Source organism: Notechis scutatus, chromosome 14, assembly GCF_049901735.1.
Source record: "Notechis scutatus isolate UNSWTSFEM ecotype Mainland chromosome 14, rNotScu1.2, whole genome shotgun sequence".
In the NCBI taxonomy this organism is placed as follows: Eukaryota; Metazoa; Chordata; class Lepidosauria; order Squamata; family Elapidae; genus Notechis; species Notechis scutatus.
The window spans coordinates 7,492,223-7,513,304 of record NC_142022.1 but is presented as its reverse complement, the minus strand read 5'-3'; the positions used below and the strand labels follow the sequence as shown (position 1 = coordinate 7,513,304).

At 44.8% G+C, this 21,082-nt stretch overlaps 2 protein-coding genes across 4 annotated transcripts; both read right to left on the bottom strand.

The window, feature by feature from the left end:
* Nucleotides 1-3: 3 nt before the first annotated feature.
* LOC113430009 (uncharacterized) lies at nt 4-9,653 on the bottom strand. Of its 2 annotated transcripts, none has more exons than XM_087943265.1 (6): nt 9,580-9,653; nt 4,344-4,368; nt 3,885-3,938; nt 2,524-2,598; nt 286-620; nt 4-163 (listed from the first exon to the last, which is right to left on the bottom strand). In XM_087943265.1, the coding sequence occupies exons 3-6, from the start codon at nt 3,933-3,935 to the stop codon at nt 157-159; spliced, it is 468 nt and encodes a 155-aa protein (XP_087799391.1). In that variant the 5' UTR covers nt 3,936-3,938; nt 4,344-4,368; nt 9,580-9,653; the 3' UTR covers nt 4-156. The 2 variants fall into 2 exon arrangements, with proteins under 2 accessions (XP_087799391.1, XP_087799390.1); XM_087943264.1 differs by lacking the exon at nt 9,580-9,653 and adding an exon at nt 5,784-6,172.
* A 3,659-nt stretch (nt 9,654-13,312) lies between these two features.
* On the bottom strand, nt 13,313-15,981 carry LRRN4CL (LRRN4 C-terminal like). 2 transcript variants are annotated; one of them, XM_026692240.2, is made up of 2 exons: nt 15,651-15,981; nt 13,313-14,585 (listed from the first exon to the last, which is right to left on the bottom strand). In XM_026692240.2, exon 2 carries the CDS (start codon nt 14,578-14,580, stop codon nt 13,714-13,716), a length of 867 nt encoding a protein of 288 aa, XP_026548025.2. In that variant the 5' UTR covers nt 14,581-14,585; nt 15,651-15,981; the 3' UTR covers nt 13,313-13,713. The 2 variants fall into 2 exon arrangements, with proteins under 2 accessions (XP_026548025.2, XP_087799348.1); XM_087943222.1 differs by having other exon boundaries at nt 15,813-15,981.
* Nucleotides 15,982-21,082: the final 5,101 nt, after the last annotated feature.

Below are 21,082 nucleotides of genomic sequence, written 5' to 3'. Positions count from 1 at the left end.
ATGGAAGTGATAAAATGGAAAGAATTTCCCGTTTTTCTTTTCACAGTGCCTCCTCCACCAGGAGAATGGCAAATTAGAGGCAAAGAGACATCAGGAACCATCCAGGCGCCTTCCTCCTTTCGGGTGATCCCATCACGATCTGCCTTCTGAGATCTTTCACATCCTGTAGGAACAAGACATTTGGTTGTTTCCCCAATTTGGAGGCGGGGTCACCAGAGGGCACGAAAACCTCCTCCCATTTCCCTCCCCCCCCCCCCAGTCCTTGGCCCACATCCTTCTTCGTACCTGGGGGTCGGGCTCTCTAAAACATTGGGGGTCTTGGTCAAGATGAGCTCTTCTGTCTTCTTCTCCGCCTCTGGAGAAGGCGACAAATCGGTCCGAGATGGTTCTTTCACTTCCGGCTCGGCTTCCGGTTTCAATTCTGGAATCGCTTCCAGTTTCGCTTTTGGCTTCGCTTCCGGTTTCGCTTCCAGTCTCTGGCTAGCATGGCCCAGTTCTTGCTTCTTCAAGAGTTTCCGGGCCAAAGGGCTGGTTTTCGGGGACTTGATCTTGAGGTGCCTCTTGATGCCTTCGCAGATGGCTTTTATCTTGTCCTCGGTGTCCACGTAGCCACCGCCATCCTGGGTAGGGGAGAAGAAAGTGGACTCTCTCTTTGTTTATTTTTCTCTCCGCCAAATTGTCCGCTCTCCATCACTCTTCCCACCAGGGATGGGATTCAAAATTTTATAACAACCGGTCCTGTGGGCGTGGCTAGGTGGGCGTGGTCACGGACTGGGTGGGCGTGGCTTTTTTGCAGCACCCTCCCCCGTGTTTTTTTTTGCCTCCTGGGCAAAGCAGTAAGTCAGCAAGGGGGCATCCCGGCATAGCTGATCATCGGAACAGCTGATCGTTGGGAGGCGGGGAAAGTACCTTAAGGAGTGACGGGGCGGGGGGAGAATGCAGCCAGCAATGTCGCGGGTGCTCGATAAGGACTGACTGGGAGGGAGGGGGCGGGGCAGGCAGAGAGGGGCGGGGCCAGCCAGGGGCACGATTCGCCGGTTCCTCCAAACTGCGCAGAGAATCATAACAACCGGGTCTTTAGAACCGGTCCAAACCGGTAGAATCCCAAAACCCTGCTTCCCACTTCAAGTCTGGATGTTTTCTGAGATCGGCCAGCCCCAGATTCGGTACGGGAATAATAATCCATAATAATAATAATGATAATGATAATTGGTATAATCCGTATGGGAAGGGTTGGGCGAACAGCCAAGCTTCCTTAAAACAAACCATCATATATCTCTTGCTGAAAAAATATGATTGTAAAGATTCCAGTCGGTTTGTATACCAGTGGGACAACCTGTCAGGATTGATGGGAGTGCTCTAGGAAGTGCCTTGATCTTGTATATAAAAGAGATCAAAACCCCCTTTCCCACCCCCCACCCCCCAATAATTCATGGTGTTACCTACATGAATTATGAACTAGGGTCTTCTGCTTGAGAAGGGGTTGGACCAGAAGACCTCAAAGATCCCTTCCAAGTCTGTTATTCTGTTATCCCTCCTTCTCCCTCTACTCCACAAACTCCCCTCCTTTTTAAACACTGATGACGGTACCTAGCTGGGTAATAAAACGTCTGCAAGGAAACAACCAAGCTCAGAAAACACCAAGGAATTCACATTCTTTCTCCTCCTCCTCCTCCTCCTCCTCCTCCTCCTCCTCCTCCTCCTCCTCCTCCTCCTCCTCCTCCTCCTCCTCCTCCTCCTCCTCCTCCTCCCTCCTCCTCCTCCTCCTCCTCCTCCTCTCTTCACTCCACAAACTCCCTCCCTTCTAACACTGATGACGTTACCTAACTGGGTAATAAAACGTCTGCAAGGAAACAACCCAGCTCAGAAAACACCAAGGAATTCACATTCTTCTTCCTCCTCCTCCTCCTCTCCTCCTCTTCCTCTTCCTCTTCCTCTTCCTCCTCCTCCTCCTCCTCCTCCTCCTCCTCCTCCTCCTCCTCCTCCTCCTCCTCCTCCTCCTCCTCTCTTCACTCCACAAACTCCCCTCCCTTCTAACACTGATGACGTTACCTAGCTGGGTAATAAAACGTCTGCAAGGAAACAACCAAGCTCAGAAAACACCAAGGAACCCACATTATTCCTCTTCCTTTATCCATTATTCCTCCTCTTCCTCCCCCTCTCCACAAACCCCACTCCCTTCTAACACTGATGATGTTACCTAGTTGGATCATAAAATGTCTGCAAGAAAACAACCAAGTTCAGAAATCATCGAGGAATTCATATTATTATTATTATTATTATTATTATTATTATTATTATTATTATTATTATTATTATTATTATTATTATTATTATTTCTCCTCCTCCTCCTCCTCTCCACAAACCCCACTCCCTTCTAACCCTGATGACGTTACCTAGTTGGGTCCCGAAACGTCTGCAAGGAAACCAAGCCCAGGGAGCGCCAAGGGCCCTTACAGACAGTTCAGTGTTGGTTTTTGGCCCCTTTTTCCACAGTCAAAAGAAAAAAATTCTCCTTCTCACCTTCTTGGAATGCAAAACTATATCGGGTTCTGGCAGAACCACTTCGAAGGTCCCACCCTCAGCAACTTCTCCCGTCTGGAGAGGAAACAAAGTGATGGGAAGGAGAAAAACAGGACATATCAGGTGTAATCACCTCAGAGCAGCTGCTCCCTCTCTCTCTCTCTCACCCTGACCTCCCTCACAAGGCTGTTGTGAAAACAAGGAGAGCTGTTTGGGTCTCAGAGGATGCAAAGGTGGGAAGGGAAATCCCAGGCCAACCTTTCCAACTACAGGTAATCCTTGCCTTGCAACGGGAACGTCCGTTGCTGAGCGAGACAGTGGTGTGAAGCAGGTGTTGCCCCGCTCAAAGACCCTTCTTGCTTCTGCTGTTAAGCGAATCACCGGATGTCGTTCAATCGGTAACACGGTTGTTAAGTGAATCAGGCTTCCCCCCCAAAGTCACAAAAGGAGGTTGCATCACACACACACACACACACACACACACACACACACGTACACTTGGGGCACTGCAACCGTCGTAAACACGAGTCAGTTGCCAAGCATCTGCATTTTAATCCAGATGACTGTGGGACGATGCAACGGTCATAAGTGTGAAAAACGGTCACCGTTCACTTTTTTTTCCAGTGCCGTTTTTTTAACTTTAGCTGTTTTAAGTTGAGACTTTGGAAAAAGCACAGAGAAGAGTGACTAAGACGATTAAAGGCCTGCGGACTAAAACATATGAAGAACGGCTGCAGGATTTGGGTTTTGGCTAGTCTAGAGAAAAGAAGGACGGGGGTGGGTGGTGGGTGGGGGGCATAATAGCAGCATTCCAGTATATTGAGGGGCTGCCCCACAAAGAAGAGGGGGTCAACTTATTTTCCAAAGCACCAGAAAGCATGCATGGAAACGAACCCAGGAGAGAAGCAACTTGGATTTAAGGAGAACTCTCAGTTCCTAACAGGGAGGACGATTAACCAGGGGAACAGCTTGCCACCAGAAGTTGTGGAGGCTGCATCACTGCATTTAAAGAAAAGATTGGGCAGCCACTCATCTGAAATGGGATAGGATCTCCTGATGGAGCAGGGGGCTGGACTAGAAGACCTCCAAAGCCCCTTTCAGCTCTATCCTGATTCTGAGGACGACCTGTATTTGACTGTAATAATTCATTTAGGACAGCTTACACAGGGGGCTTTGGAGTGCTTTGCTAAAAAGGTTGGAGTCCAATACCGAAAGCAAGCAAAGTTTAATTCAGATTTATTCCAAGTCAAGATTTGGGATAGGAACGAAGTGTTTTGGGGGGACCGTTAAAAGACCACGGATGGATTTACACCGAGTCCACCCCACCCCCTTCCGCATTGGCTCCGCCACAACTCACTTACAATGTCCAGTTTGTTCGGGAATTTTTTCTCTAAGATTTGCTTAATCTGCATGAACTGAGAAAAACAGAACACAGCATTATAACGGGTGAGGTCAATCTACCGTCTAATATTCAGTCTAAGGCTGGGGGAGAGAGTCAACAATTCAAGTCTTAGCCAATTATTTTGCTGGTGTTTGTTATCGTTATTATTCCAAAAAAAAATGCCTACCAAAAGGAAAAGGAAGGTTATTTTCAAGTCCACCATAGCTTTATGGAAGAAACAGGAGAATATGTTCTGACGGGTTAGGTTTAAAAAGAAGGGATATTAATTTGTGTAATATTAAAAAGGACCGAAAGGCATCAAGGCTTGAAGGAATTAGGCACCCCAAGGGAAGAGAAGTAATTTGGGATATTTTAGTGGGGGAGAAGGGGTGGAAGGGCCAAGAGGCAGGAGGGGCGCTACGCAGAGGGACTTACTTACCCGAGCTCTCGATCCTCAGGAACCTCTGCAAAGAAGGAGAAAAGAAAGAAGAAGATGGAAGATCAATTTGCCAGATGATGGATGGGAGGAAGGAAAGGAAGGAAGGAAGAGGGGAGGGAGAAAAGAGGTACAGCTAGATGTAATGGAGGGAAAGAAGGAAGGAAAGAAGGAAGAAAGGAAGGAAGAAGAGGGAGAAAAGAGGTACAGCTAGATGTAATGGAGGGAAAGAAGGAAGGAAAGAAGGAAGGAAGGAAGAAAGGAAAAGGAAGGAGAGGAAGGAGGGAAGGAAGGAAGGAAGGAAGGAAGGAAGGAAGGAAGAAGGAGAAAAGAGGTACAGCTAGATGTAATGGAGGGAAAGAAGGAAGGAAAGAAGGAAGAAAGGAAGGAAGAAGAGGGAGAAAAGAGGTACAGCTAGATGTAATGGAGGGAAGAAGGAAGGAAGGAAGGAAGGAAGGAAGGAAGGAAGAAGAGGGAGAAAAGAGGTACAGCTAGATGTAATGGAGGGAAAGAAGGAAGGAAGGAAGGAAGAAAGGAAGGAAGAAGAGGAGAAGGAAGAAGGAAGCTAGATGTAATGGAAGGAAGGAAGGAAGGAAGGAAGGAAGGAAGGAAGGAAGGAAGGAAGAAGAGGGAGAAAAGAGGTAGAGCTAGATGTAATGGGGGAGGAAGGAAGGAAGGAAGGAAGGAAGGAAGGAAGAAAGGAAGGAAGCTAGGTAATGGAAGGAAGGAAGGAAGGAAGGAAGGCAGTAAGTGGTGGGGAGGAAGGAATGGAGTGAGGAACAAAAAAAAGAAGAAGAGAAAGAGGAAGGGGAAAGGAAGGAAGATGGAAGGAACAAAAAGAGCAAGGAAGCAAGCAAGAGGGAAGGGAATAGAGAAAGGGGAAGGGGGAGGGAAGAAGGAAGAGAAAGAAAGATGAGGAAGGGAAGAAGAAAGGGAAGAGGGAGAGGGAGGATGAAAGAAAGAAGGAAGGAAAAAGAGTGAAAGATAGGGAGGAAAGAAGAGGAGAGGGAGGGAGGAAGGAAGGAGATAGTTAAGAAAAAAACCCAGTTCAAGATAAGAACAAAGATCTGAAAGCATTCAAACCTCCCCACCAACTATTCCAAATCAGAATTAGGACGGCAAGAAAACAAATTTTAGCCACCCTAAAAGCAGCTTCTTCATCTACTTTACTTCATCTACACACACGCACACAGTACACAACTACACAAACCTCTCCCCACCCAGGGAGCAAGAAAATCCAAAACCTCAACCTATCTCCCACGCTTTGTAGGATCTTTGCCTCTCCATCCCTTCCTTCTAAACGTTCGAACTGCCCTACGGGAGGCTTTGGGGGGTGACCCTTCCTCCCCACCCTTCAGCGGTCTCTCCTGGAAGAGGACAAGACCCACAAGACACCCCCCACACACACACACCCTCACCCAGGGCGCCTTCTTCTCATCTCACCAAAAGAGGATCTTCACTTCGAGCAAAGAGTTGGAGTTCATGGCCGCCCCCTCACTCATCTGGGACCCCCCCGGAAGGACAAGGGGTGACCCGTTGAAAGACTTCACCCCACAAGAGAAAGTTGTGGAGGGGGGGGGGAGAGCAGGTCCAGGAAGAGAGTGGGGGTGGGGGGATAGAACTTCATGGATGTTGAACCTTAGAAGAATTGGTACGTTCCTAAGCAACCGCTCCAAAGTTCTGACTTCAGGCACACAAACGCTCCTGGATTGCACGGGTCTTCTCTCTAAACCATCATCTTGGTCAATCTCGGTTTAGGGGGTCCTTCCCAAAGGGGGATACCTCCCCCCAAGGCACCTTTCCCCAAGCCTGGACCTCTGTAGATCCATGGGACATCCCTGCCCATCATGAGGGACCACCAACACCCAGTGCAGAAGATTGGAAGAAGAAACGAAGGGAAATGTGGTTTTTGACAACGGACCTTCTCAATCAGGCCAACTTTGAGACCTGTGGACTTCATCTCCCAGAATTCCCCGGCCAACTTCCCTTAACCACCGTGTGACTTAGTTAACCACTGTCGTGATTCACTTAACAACTGTTGTAAAATGGGGCAAAACTCACTTAACCAATGTCTCACTTCACAAGATAAACTTTGGGGCTCCATTGGGGCTTTAAGTCAAGGATTTCTCGTAATTTTTGGGGGTGGGGGGTGGCTGAAGAAATCTTTCACACAAATGTTGTTTTTGCTCAATTTTTGGGTGTTTTCCAACCTTTTTTTCCCAGAAATATATAATTGCTAGAGCTGGAAAGGCTGTTTTTGACTCCACACTCCATGAAACCTTTGAACCACATCTGACATCTTGACAACATCTGAAAGGTCAGCGTCTTGCAAGCAACTGGTCTGGATGGGATTGTATCTTATCTTTCCCTGTTTGTTTTTCACTGCTGGCTGAGGAGAGAAAAATATGGCAACGATAAAATCCGAATTGCCGAACAATTCGATCTAGAACCAGAACTCTTCCTATTGGGGATCTTCCACAAAAAAAAACAAAAAAAAGTAAAGAGTACAAAATACTTACTATTACACATATTAACTGCTGCCAAAATTGCCTTTACTTAATGTTGGAAACAGCCATGCATAGAGAAATGTTGAGCTTAAAAGATAAAGAGACATCGATATTTTATAAGGTGTGGGAACAATGGTATAACTAGATAGAACGGAGATAAAGATAGATAGTTATTATCTATAGTAATAGATAAATAAGAATGTAATTACACATAATTTAACGTCTGTAAATAATGCACAAATTATTGTCATCATGCTGTTGCTGTTGTTGAGTGATATTTTTTTTTCTTTTTTATGTTTTTAATGTAATAAAAGTTTAATAAAGTATAGTTAAAAAAATAAAAAATAAAATCAGAATTGCCAGTGAAGCCTTAGTAAGGGCACGCCTAGAGTACTGCATCCAGTTTTGGTCACCACATTATAAAAAAGACTCTGGAAAGAGTGCAGAGAAGAGCAACTAAGATGATTAGGGGACTGGAAACTAAGACATAGGATGAAGAGGTGCAGGAACTGGGCTTGGCTAGTCTAGTGAAGAGAAGGACCAGGGGAGACAGGAGAGCAGCCTTCCAATATTTGAGGGGCTGTCACAGAGAGGAGGAGGGGGTCAAGCTATTTTCTAAAGCACCTGTAGGCCAGACAAGGAAGAATGGATGGAAACTGACCAAGGAGAGATTCAACCTGGAAATAAGGATAAATTTTCTGACGGTGAGAACAATCCACCAATGGAACTGAAGTTTCCCTCCGAAGTTTGTGGGAGCTTCATCACTGGAGGCTTTCAAGGGGAGATTGTACTGCCATTTGTCAGAAATGGTGTAGGGTCTCCTGCTTGGGTGGGGGGTTGGACTAGATGACCTACAAGGTCCCTTCCAACTCTGTTAATCTGTATCGGTATCTATCTGTATCTAAATATACGAAGGACGGTTGCAGGAATTGGGCATGTCTCGTTTAATGAAAAGAAGGACAAGGGGGTGACACGATAGCAGTATTCCTGTATTTGAGGGGCTGCCCCAAAGAAGAAGGGGGTCAGTCTATTCTCCAAAGCCCCAGAAGGCAAGGCAAGAAGCAACGGATAGAAACTAATCAAGGAGAGAAGCAACATGGACCTTAGAAGGAATTTCCTGACAGTGAGAACTATTAATCGGTGGAACAAATCGCTTCTAAAAGTTGTGGGTGTTCCAATACTGGAGGTTTTTAAGAAGAGACTGGACAACGGATTTGTCTGGATTGGTAAGGTCTCCTGTTTGAGCAGGGGGTTGGACTAGAAGATCTCTAGGGTCCCTTCTGACTCTGTTACGCAATCGAATGAGCAAGGTTGCACAGACAGGATCACAAGATCCTCACATGTTCATCCTGGACTTTTCAAGGCTAGACTGTTTACGTCTAAAGATTTCTCACCCCTCCCGAATCCCTAAACATTACTCCATAATTGCAGCTTGTCATCATGTTGGAGTTAAGCAGGGGAGAAGGAAATTACACAATGGAAAGCCGTTTGTAAAAAAAAAAAAGAGAGTCATAAATTCCTTGGTCAGGGAGCGAAATCAAAAGGAGAGAAGGAAAAACATCGACAAAAAACATCAACAGACAGGAATATTTGGAGGGAACAAGCTCCGAACACACAAATCTTTCTGTTCACGCAATTTCATCTCAACAGGCTTGTTTTTCCTAGGAAGTCATAACTAATAATAATAATAATCATCATCATCATCATCATTAAGCTAACAGAAAAACTTGGAAGGAAATGGGCAGTTTAGAAATATGAAATGTAAATAAAGAAGAAGAATTTTCCTTCTGATTTTGCAGGGAACTACACCCCCCTGGGGTGCCATTTTTTCCACGCACATTTTATTCCGAACTTTTCCAGGGTTGGGTGTATTTCCCTTATCATCTCAACAACCTCCCATTCCAGTAGATCCAGGAGGGGACCTTGTGGGGGGAGAGCTTCGAGAGCCATTTTGATCCCCAAGGCTACCTAAAGCCTTTAAAACCCATTGTTATTTTAAAATAGGAGTCCCTGAAAAGATAAATGAATGTTTAAATGAAACCTGTGTTGGGCTGGCGCGCATCTGACGCTTCAGTTATTTTTGGTTCTTCTCTTTCTTTTCTTCTCTTTCTCCTCCTCTCCCCTTATTCTCTCCCTTCTCGTCCCTTTTTCCTTTCCTTTCCGTCTTTCCTTTCCTTTCCTTTCCTCCCCCTCCCCTTCTTTCCCTTCTTTCTTTTCTATCCTTCTCCTTTCCTTTCCTCTCCTCCCCTTCCCTCTCCTTCCTTCCCTTTTTTCTTTTCTATCCTTCCCCTTTCCTTTCCTTTCATTTCCTTTCTTTTCCTTTCCTTTCCTCTTTCCTTTCCTTTCCTCTTTCCTTTCCTTTCCTTTCCTCTTCCTTCCCTTTCCTTTCCTCTTTCCTTTCCTTTCCTTTCCTTCCTTTCCTTTCCTTTTCCTTTCCTTTCCTTTCCTTTCCTTTTCCTTTCCTTTCCTCTTTCCTTTCCTTTCCTTTTCTTTCCTTTCCTTTTCCTTTCCTTTTCCTTTCCTTTCCTTTCCTTTCCTTTCCTTTCCTTCCTTCTTCTCTTCTCTTTTGCCATCCCTTTCCTTCCTTTCCTTTTCTTCTTTCCTCCCTCTTTTCTCTTCAGTTTCTATTACCTCTTACTACCACAGTCCAAATATCTGTACTTCCAACTCTATTATTCTATGACAATAATTGCCACACATGTTAAAGAAAGAGGATTAACAGGGCCGCTCACTCAGCCTAGTCACAAGCTGTGAACAGCAACGAAACTGAGCGAACAAGGGCAAGATTGAATCTTTGTGACCCCCATCCCATGTGTCTCCTGACTGTTTACCAAAAGGCTAACCGCAAAAATGCCAGCAATGCACCAGGCTGGGTCCTTCCTTCCAGCTCAGCTTACCTCAGATGGAAGGCAAGGACCAGATGAATGAGAGAATGAATCAACACGGATAAAATTAAACTCTGGATGTAGAATGTGCGGTTGGGTTGTCAGAACTGGGGATGGGAGGAAGGCCAGGTGAGGAATGCATATCAATCATCCTTTGTGTAGCTCGTCTGGTCTTCATTTTCAAGGGAGGGTTTTTATTATGTTTGGGCAGCAAACTGACCAGGGGTCAGCCTGGATGAGCAGCCAGAATTAAATACCGTAATCCTTTTCCGGTTGACGCGTAGGCAGCCCAAAACAGCACAAGAAAACCACACACACACACACACACACACACACACACACGGGGCATCCTCCTTCGTGTCTCCCGTTTTCGGTTGTGTTGCTAGGGATGTTTTTCTACCCAACAACTTGGTTTTATTTTCAAACAAGTGTCTCAAAGCAGTTTGGGGGGGGCGATCCTTTGATTTTAGGGTCTTTGACGGGGGGGGGTCCTTGTCTTAACCGCCATTCAGTTCGTGAGGGTCTGAAGATACAACGGCACTGAAAAAGGTTATTTAGGGTCATTTTTCCACACTTTTTTTTTCTTTTCTTTTCTCTCCTGCCTGTGAAAATGGCCACACACATCACAAATTTCACCAGGGAGCTGAATTGGAGTGGAAAACATTGGCAGAAATCCCTCTTATTTATCCATAAATCTCTCTCTCATCAGAATCTTTATCTATCTATCTATCATCTATCTCTATGTCTATCTGTCTACCTATCTATCATCTATCTATTAATCTATCCACATCTAAAGCTATGTCTGTCAGATTATTCATCTATCCATCTATAACCTGTCTGTATGTTCATTTGCCTGTTTCTTTCATTTTCTCTATCTTAATCCATGCATAGTTTCTCTCTCTCTCTCTCCCTCTCTCTCTCATTCTCTCTCTCTCTCTCTCTCTCTCTCTCTCCATATATCTCTGTTTGTCTACCTACTTATTATCCATTTATCTATCTGCAATTATATCTTTATGTGTGTCTATCTATAATCTATCTATCTATCTATCTATCTATCTATCTATCTATCTACCTACCTACCTACCTACCTACCTACCTTTCTATCCATCTATAACCTGTCTGTACTGTATGTTCATTTGTCTTTTTCTCCCATTTTCTCTATCTTAATCCATGCATTAGTCTGTCTATCTGTCTGTCTATCATCTATCTGTCTCTATCTCTCTGTCTCTCTGTCTATCTATCTCATCTCTCTATTTCTATCTCTCCATGCGAGCCTATATCTTTCGGTTTAAAAATTCAGCACAACATAGACTGGAAAAGGATGTTAGAAAACATTCCCATCCCTAAAGCATGGAAAACATATTCTGCCTCTTGATGTATTCTCAGTGAACTTAAGGCCACCTTCCAGCTTTAAAAGTAATTATTGTGCGGGAGAATGTTTTGTTTCACCTTTTCTGGTAAATATAGATTTAAGAACTGTCATCCAATTCCCTTTGCGAGGCTTATCTTTCCGAAGTTATTTTGTCCGGACCCCGAAGTTATTTTGTTGGACATCTGCAGGATTTGTTTTTAAAGTTGACAAATAAAACACATGGAAAAATCAGGGAAAGAGTGGGAAGGGGTGGGAAATGAAGCTGGGGGAAAAAATCTGTTCCACATCTGGTTTAGAGGTTAGGGAGGCATTTAAGACAGTCAGACCCCAAGGAATGTGGGTACAAATTGTCCCAACCCGACAGAACGGTGGGCATCTCCAGCTGTTGTCGTTCCTTCTGCCATCTGGAAAAGATTGAATTTTTTCTGGAGGAGGCAAACAGCTGGCCAATCTCAGCCACAAATAAAAAATGCGGTCTTGGAACGTGAATAGGAGGGGGGGAAAAATCTACCTTTTTTCCTCAACTTTTTTTCTGAGGGAACGGAAAAACAGCAAGAGACTGAGAGATCAGATTTAAACCCAATTTTATTCTTCCCAGCGATAAAAATTGAACATCCATTGACAGAATGATTCTTAAATCCGTAAGTTAGGCACAGAGTGTTGCTTGTTAGGTACCAAACTGAGAAAATAGCATTGTGTGAGCCCAACCACATCTGCACACAAATAGACACACACAGAGAGAGAGACAAAGAAAAATTCTTACAACTAAATTATTAAGCCAGTCAAGGACAAGTGAAACAGTCTCTTCAGGACTGTCAATACTAGAGAAGAATTTTCCAAACTGCTTAGGGAGCTATGGCTTATCTCCTAATAGTAAAATAAGAATCTAGTCCTCATTGTGCAAAATAAATAAGAGGTTTTGTTAAATAAGCAGAAAAGGAGCAGCTGACTTCGTACCGAGATTAACACCGCTGAAGCGTGCACCCAAAATCCAGACTGTCCAGCGGTAATTCGAAGAGTTTTTCTCCTACTTGGAGACCACAAGGATAGAATTTGGCAGTTTCTAAATGCCAAAAATTGGTAGAAAATTAAAAAAAAAAACTTTCCTTGGTATAAGGAAGAGAAGTTGGTTAGAGATGGAAAAGGTGCAACCTTCTGGATATTCAATTCTAGAAGGAATTTTGGAGTGGGAAGCGTGCCTAACTTGAAATAAATTAAATTAAATTATAATTTCCCAGCTAGTATGGCTGGCACGGAAGGATGCTGGGAGTTGCAGTTGGCAGGAGCAATTCCCCCAAATGAGATCACAATTCTTGAAACGGTTTTAAGTCTTGGGGTAGAGAGTTGTGCTCATAAACAATGATCCCAAAAGTTGGATGCAAAAAAAAATTAATCTGGGATTTTGAGAGATTTCTGCATCAGAGCTAAACTTTGCGAGAAGAAAACAACCTGGAACTCTGGTGACTCCAGACAGGGGAAGGGGTTCTTCATAGGATCACTGAATCATTGAATCTAACAGTCGGAAAGGATCTTGAGGTCATCTAGTCCAACCCCCAAGGACGAGCTGTTCTAGATCTGAAGATGCTAACCAGCCACAAAAGCGGCTGTCAAATACCATTTTTCTTCCAAGTATCTTCAATTGTTGCAACAGACCCAGGACATAGTACCCTGTACCCCAAACATTAGGCTCCGCCACCCTCGACCTTTCCCCCATGCCATTGTCTCAAGTGTGACCTTCCATTCTGGAGCTGTCATCAACTCACACCGTGGCGAAGGGATGCCAGGGTGGGGATAGCTGTATCTTGGCATTATTAAAAGAGAGAGAGAGAGAGAGAAAGAGAGAGAGAGAGAGAGAGAGAGAGAGAGAGATAGCAGAGAGAGAGAGAGAGAGAGAGAGAGAGAGAGAGAGAGAGAGAGAGAGAGAGAGAGAGAGAGAGAGCAGAGAGAACTAATAAATACATAAATAAACATAATTCACAACTTCTGGTTTGGAAAATTTCTCTGCATTCCAAGAACTAGCAGCCATCAGGGGAAGGAAGGAAGGAAGGAAGGAAGGAAGGAAGGAAGGAAGGAAGGAAGGAAGGAAGGAAGGAAGGAAGGAGGGAGGGAGAGAAGGAAGGGAAGGAAGGAGAGGAGGAGGGAGGGAGGGAGGGAGGGAAGGAAGGGAGGGAGGGGAGGGAGGAAGGAAGGAAGGCGAGAGAGGGGAGAAGGAGGGAGAGAGGAAGGAAGGAAGGAAGGGAGGGAGGAGGGAGGAAGGAAGGGAGGAAGGAAGAGAGAACACAAGTAATCCTTGACTTATGACGACAATTCGAACCAGAATTTTCATTGCTAAGCAGGGCAGCAATAAGACAGCCCAATTTTACAGGTTTTTTTTTTATGCCAAGGTTGCTAAGTGAATCACACGGTCATTAAGCGATTCCAGCTTCCCCCATTGATTTTGCCGACTGGCAAAGAAGTCACAAGTGGGGAATCCCATGACCCTGGGGCCCTCGGTCTTCTATCGTTTGAGCAGCCTGAGGTGATTGTGCCTCCGTGTTCCCGCCATAAAAAGATACTCGGTGATTGTCCAAAACGGGTTACTGGTAGAAACTGACACCAAGGAGCCACCCTCACAGTTGTTCTTCCGTCCGGAACGAGCTGTTGGTGGCTCCGGCGTGTCCCGAACTCAGCTCACCATCCAGGATATTATCCAAGGATCCGTGCTGGATGGGTTTGGATTTCTGTAGGTAGAAACGCCACAGCAGGACAGAAACAACCCCCAGGATTATCACGGAGGCCAAACCCACCGCTATATAGACATAGGTCATCTGGTGAGCGGGAGTTCGGACACGGCGACACGGTCCATGTTCTCGAACGCCGTCGTCCGTCGGGCTGGACCCGGCTCGGTTGGCCGCCACGACGCAGAGGAGATATTCGGTGCCAGGCACGAGGTCAGACAGCACCGTGACGCGGACGGTGCTGTTTAGCAATGGCCCCGAGATGAAGTTCTCGCCGGGGAGACGGTACTTGAGGTGGTACATGTGGACTGTGGACGAGGGGGCACACCAGTGCAAGCTGGCTCGGGTCTCGCTGACGTGGACCGCTCGTAAACGGGGAGCGTCCGGGGTTATGTCTGGACCGGTGACTCCGGGACACAAACATTTGCTCAGCCGACTCAATTCCACGCAAGGCACTTGGAGATGTTTGCAGCGGTCGTAGGCGCAAAAGGGGGTCAGTGGCCCCGGGGAGACGGAACGGGGGGGGCCGGTGCTCTGAAAGTTGTCGTAATAATCTTCATAGTAGTCTTCGTAATTATCGTACTCAGCGGGAGAACCTTTCTCTGGTCCGGATAGCGGGGTGTGGTTGACCAACGGATGAGGGGTGTGTGGGCCTTGGAGGGGTTTGGGGAGTGGGTGGCCCATGCTGGTCGGGGACCCCTGGGGGCACAGCATCAGGAGGCCACAAGCCATGATGGGTAAGAGCGTCCAAGCTTGCATGGTTCCTGCGGAGAACACGAGAGAGGGACACTTGTGAGAAAAAAGACATAATTGGTATACAGATGGGCCTTACGATGACTCGTTTGGTGACGTCACAATAGCATTGATCAAAGTGGACCTGCAACCAGCCTTTGTGGTTAGGACCCTTGTAGCATCTGCATGGTCACATGATCAAAAATCGGACGCTTGACAACCGGAGGTATGTACAACAATTGCAGCATCTTGGAGTCATGTGAATCTCATTTTCAGCCTTTCCAGCCAGCTTCAGACCAGCATAACTCACTTAAGAACGGCAGTGATTTGCTTAACAGTCAAGCTCAGACAGCACCAAGGGCAATTCTTCCTCCTCCTCCTCTCCACAACTCCCCCTCCCTCCTAGCACTGATGATGTTACCTAGTTGGGTCATGAAACATCTACAAGGAAACCACCAAGCGCAGAGAGCACTGAAGACCCCACAGTCGTCATCCTCCTCCTCCTCCTCCTCCTCCCCCTCCTCCTCCTCCTCCTCCTCCTCCTCTCCACAGCTCCCCCTCCCTCCAAGCACAGATGATGTTACCTAATTGGGTCATGAAATGTCTGCAATAAAAGTACCAAGCTCAGACAGCACCAAGGATACCACAGTTGTCCTCCTCCTCCTCTTCCTCTTCCTCCTCCTTGCCCTCTCCTCCTCTTCCTCCTCTTCCTCCTCTCCACAACTCCCCTCCCTCCTAGCACTGATGATGTTACCTAGTTGGGTCATGAAACGTCTGCAAGTAATACCCCAAGCTCAGAGAGCACCAAGGGCTCCACAGTCATCGTTCTCCTCCCCCTCCTCCTCCTCTCCACAACCCCTCCTCCCTCCTAGCACTAATAATGTTACCTAGTTGGATCATGAAACGTCTGCAAAAATTAATAAAATCCAGGCACAATTCGCTAATCCATCTCCTTACCTAGGAATGGAAATTCAGGGTTCACCACTTGGATAACTGTTGCAGGTTGCCCAATTTGCCAGGAAAAGCAATCAAATTAACAAGACAGAGAGAGAGAGAGAGAGAGAGAGAGAGAGAGAGAGAGAGAGATGGTGGCTCACCTGGCCTGCTCAGCAGGATCTGGCTCAAATCTCAGGAAGGATAATTCCAGATCCAAGCACGATGGAAGGAATCGAAAATTCAGGAATCCCAAAAGAAGCTGCCCAGCATTAGGGACTTCCCACCGTAAAAACAGAGGGTTAAAAGTAGCTTTTTTCCCCCACCTCTTAAGCTGGATTCAGCATCACCTCTCCGGCTTGGCCACCGGCAGCCAAAAATCAGGATTTTGTCCTTGCTTTGCTTTCTCTGTTGTCCTCGCTCCCAAAGAAAACTTTATATCTTACTCATCCAATGACTTAATCTTGCCCCTCCTTGCTTCCCCTTTTTACAAGCGGGACCAGCCAGTGGGAAGCAGGGAAAGGAGAGCCAAGGGGTGGGTTTTTCTGGTTTTCATTTAAAAAAAAAAAAGAAGAAGAAGAAAAAAAAAAAAGAATTTGGCCTTGCCTCCACAGCCTCCAGCGCAGGTGTTCGTGCAAAAAAATAAAAAATAAAGCATGCCTTATAAGGACTGTTTGCACACTCCTCGCTGCTGTGAATTCCGCTCAGTAAAATAAAACTTCAGCCTCCAGCAGTTGGGAATGCTCTCCATCACTGGAAGTTTTTAAGAAGAGATTTGACACACACCCCCACCTCCTCCCTCTGGAATGGCATAAGGTTTTATTTTATTTTATTTATTTATTTATTTGATTTGTCAATCGCTTACAAGATAATAGGTATCAGCATAAACATAGTTATGAATACATGAAATGGGTACATATAAGAAAAATATAAAAGAAACAACAGGACAGGGACGGTAGGCACGTTGGTGCGCTTATGCACAGACCTCTGAGGAAAGGGGTGAGGTTCATAGTAGACAGTCTAAGGTTAAAGTTTTTGGGGTTTGGGGAAGAAACCACAGAGTCAGGTAGAGGATTCCAGACATTGAACACTCTGTTGCTGAAGTTGTATTTCCTGCAATCAAGTTCGGTGCGGTTAACCTTGAGTTTGTATCTATTGTGTGCTCTTGTATTGTTATGACTTCCTGAACTGGACTAGTTGGACTAGAAGACCTCAAAGTTCCCCTCCAGCTGTGTTTTCCTTCCTTCCTTCCCTTTCCTTCCTTCCTTCCTTCCTTCCTTCCTTCCTTCCTTCCTTCCTTCCTTCCTTCCTTCCTTCCTTCCTTCCTTCCTTCCTTCCTTCCTTCCTTCCTTCCTTCCTTCCGCCTGCTTTAAGATGGGTAGACTTCAAGTCCCAGAATTCCCAAGCCAGCATGCTTTTAAGATGGGTGGATTTTCCCTGGACAATGTATGATTCACTAAAGAAACGCCTTGCTTAGCAACGGAAATTCTGTTCCTAATTATTGCCATAAGTTCAATATATTTCTTGGATGCTTTTTTTTTTTACAAGAAAGTGGCATGTTCAATAGTCAACCCATTTCTTTTCCTACCGAAAAAGTACTTTAGTTTTTATTGAACTATTTCTTGCTTTGACCTGCTCCTGAAAGCTGGAAGAAAACACCTCCCTGTTTCTTCCTTAGGAAATCCTCAAAACTGAATATTTGCAATTGAAAAAATAAAAAATAGCGTCTTACTAAAAGTTTGCCAGTCTTCCAAAATCTCATTTCATCCCTTTGTTCCCCTGCCTGTAGCAACCTGGTTGTTAAAACCAACAGATCTAAGTTCTTCAAAAAGAGCCTCTTAAAATATTTTCTTGCGTTTATTAAATGATTCCTTCATCCACTCTAAAAAAAATTCCATTAAAAATTGCAGGTACAAAAGACAAATTCATCCAGGAAGCCACAGTTTCCAAACAAGCTCCCAAAATACTCTTCTTTTTTTTCCAAAATACCAAAAATATCTCAAAGAGTTGTTGTCATCTTGGCAGCTGAGCCCTGTCTAATTTTCTGGCAGATGTTTCTCAAGTTAGCAAAAAAATATGTTGGATTTAATTCACACTCCTACATCGGATTTTTTTTTTTTTCACTTTTTCCTGGAAATGTTTTTGGACCGGAATATCTTATGCCGAGTCAGAACATCGTGTTAGTGACTCAGCATTAATTCTTGTAAAAAAACTGACTTTTAAGGAAAATTTCCTTTCGACTGAAAATAATGATTGATTATTTGGGGTTTGGAATGATCCTTAAATATTTGGACATGGATTATGATGTATGTCTGTGCTATGATGTTTACCACTACAACTCAAAGTCTCCAGGATTATATATTATAAATGTTCCTTAAACTGTTATTTATTTTTATTAAACCAAGCTGAAGCCAGCTCGGTTGTCAAAACAAAAATGTACAGAATAATCCTTGACTTACAACCACAATTGAGCTGCAAATGTCCGTTGCTAATCAAGACAGATAAGTGAATTTTGTCCCATTTTACAATCTTTCTTGCCACGGTTGTTAAGTGAATCATTAACAGTTGTTAAGTGAATCCGGCTTCCTCATTGCCTTATCAGAAGGTCGTAAAATAGGATCATATGACCCCAGGACACTGCAATCGTTGTAAATATGAGTCCATTGCCAAGTCGAAATTTGATCCCACGATTATGGGGATGCTGGAACGGTCGTAAGTGTGAAAAACAGTAGTTAAGTCCCTTTTTTTCGGGGCTGTTTAACTCTGAACGGTCACTAAATGAACTATTGTAAGTCGAAGACTACCTCGGTCAGCTAAAGACAGTCCTCGACTTCCAACCGCAATCGGGATCCGGATTTCTCATTTCTAAGCAAGACAAGGCGGTTTTTCAGTCGAATCTGGCTTTTTCAGCCTTTTTTCCGTGTCATTGTAAAGCAAATCACTGCAAACCAGGCAGTCGTTAAGCAAATCGAGCTTTTGCTTGTCGGGACGCCGGCTGGGAAGGTCGAAAATAGCGATCACGAGACACCCCCCGCCAAAGACGCAGCGGCCATTGTAAATGCCAGTTGGCTGAATGCCCAAAATGTTGATCCTGTGATCGTGGCAATACTGCGACAGTCGTAAGTCTGAGGACCGGTTGCAAGTCAGGGTTGTTGTTTTTTCACGTTCTGTTGTTAAGTTTGAAGAGTTTTGTTGCAAGTCGAAGGTTACCTGTAGAGATTTATCATGGAGAAATGTTTTTAAAAATTACCAGGTAAGGTCTGGTAAGAGACTTAACGGAAACGTGTCACAACAGCGGCTAAATTGACTAATGCATTTCAATGTGTGTGGCTGGCAGGAGAGGTGTGATTACACACGTCCCTGAAGGGTGGAGGAGCCCTGGGGGTCAGATCCAGCCCGAAGTTGGCTAATATAGAGTTTATTTGCGGTTTGTGGAATGCAGACGGTTCTCCTTCCCAGAAATAAGAGGGTGGAGAACCGGACAGAGACGAGTCACTCCACACTCTGCAAGTTAAATTGAAAAAACATCGCTGGCTGGACAGGACCACATGTCCTCACAACTATTCATGAGGAAAAAAAGAGAAAATTTAGATCAAGGAACCTGTAAGAACATCTGCAGAAAATTCCAGGGCTGGAAAAGAATAAATTTTGCCGTTTGAGTCATGGAGAATTACATATTTTTAAATATAGCTGTATCTATCTATATAAAAGCGAAAGGCCACTCACGCGTCAACACGAAATCTCCAGAACCGTAAAGCCTACAAACTTGAAATTTGGCATGTTCATCTTGGCTTCTAGGTGCTCACTAAGAAAGGATTTTTCCAAATGACCATCAGAGCATTTAGAGTATTTCCTATATTATTATTATTATTATTATTATTATTACGCTTAATATATACTAGGATGCTAAGGAGTTCTACTCCCCCTCCCCACCTGAAAATAAATCTCTTCCAGATGTAAAACACAAGCAGAGGAGTTTTAGTTCCACAGCAGCAAGCAGCTTTAGTACAGAACAGTTGAGCTAAGCCACTGCCCAGGCTCCTTGCTGTCTCCTCCTTGCTCACACAGCAAATACTCTTTCAGTTTCCAAACGGCCTTCAACTCTCTCACACACTGACAGGATGCTAGCCAGAGGAATACCGATGGATGCTGGTAGGCAGAGGCACAATTTTTTTTCTCCTTATTTTCCTCCCCAAAAACTAAGCCCAACCACATAGTTTCGTAGCGAAGCACGGGTATAGTGCATATATAAATCTATCTGTATCTATATCTATAAAAAATAAAAATTCTGGTTGAAGCCAGCAATTCCCCAAACTGCATCCTGGCTCAATTCAGATTTCAAAACAAACGTTTCCTTGATTTTTAAGTTATTTTTAAAGTCCCTTTCTCTCAATGCCGACCTCTTGGCATAGAGGATAGAAACTTTTGTCTTTCCATCCAAACATTATAAAAAGTTGGCATTTCAGAGAGGGCAGCTGAGGTTTTGTTAACACATTTTTTTTTTCTCTGTTGGCCTGCTAGAAACCCAGAAGCGATGTGAAACAATTTTCTGTTTGCTTTCTGCAAACAAAAAAAATTGGGGGCCTTTTGTTTGCAAAATTAGTCAGCAAGCTCGAAGGCTTTGCAATCGCATTCCAGAGTTGAGGAAAAAAAATGTGTAGCGGTATCAGAATTTACAATAGGCTGAAAATACCAGCGTGCATTTGCTCCCTGAAAAAAATAAATATATTCTTTTCTTTTTTTTTCCTTTAGGGCTCCAAGGTTATGCAAAATAAATTCCCCCACAAAGAAGGGAGAAAATGGCTCAGAGGCAGAAAGAGACTCCTGGCAGATTGCTCAAGGTTAAATTCACACAACACAAAGCCACAACTTAAGGCAGTGCGCACTCCCAAACCCAAACCCTGGATAAAAATTGCACGTTTTGGTCATGAGGTCTTAGCAAGAAAATGGAGCCAAGTGTGATTTTTAAGGCAGTTTGGTTTAGTGGTTAAGCTAGGAACGAGAAGACGGGGAGTTCTAGAATGAAAGCCAGCTGGGCGACTTTGGGACAATCACTAGGAGACGGTGAGTTCCAGTCCTGCCTTAAGACATGAAAGCCAGATGGGCGATTTTGGACCAACCACAAGGAGTTCTAGTTTTTACTTAGGCATAAAAACTGGCTGACCAACTTTGGGCCAGTCACCAGGAGACTGTGAGTTCTAGTCCTGCCTTAGACATGAAAGTTGGCCGGGTGACTTTAGGCCAATCACTAGAAGAGGCGAGTTCTAGTTCTGCCTTAGGCATGAAAGTTGGCTGGGTGACTTTAGGCCAATCACTAGAAGAGGCGAGTTCTAGTTCTGCCTTAGGCATGAAAGTTGGCTGGGTGACTTTAGGCCAATCACTAGAAGAGGCGAGCTCTAGTTCTGACTTAGGCATGAAAGCCCACTGGGTGACTTTGGGTGAGTAGGAGACGGTGAGTTCTAGTCCTGCCTTAGGTATGAAAGCCAGATGGGTGACTTTGGGCCAATCACCAGGAGACAGTGAGTTCTAGTTCCATTTTAGGCATGAAAGATTGCTGGGTGACTTTGGGCCAATCACTAGGAGACTGTGAGTTCTA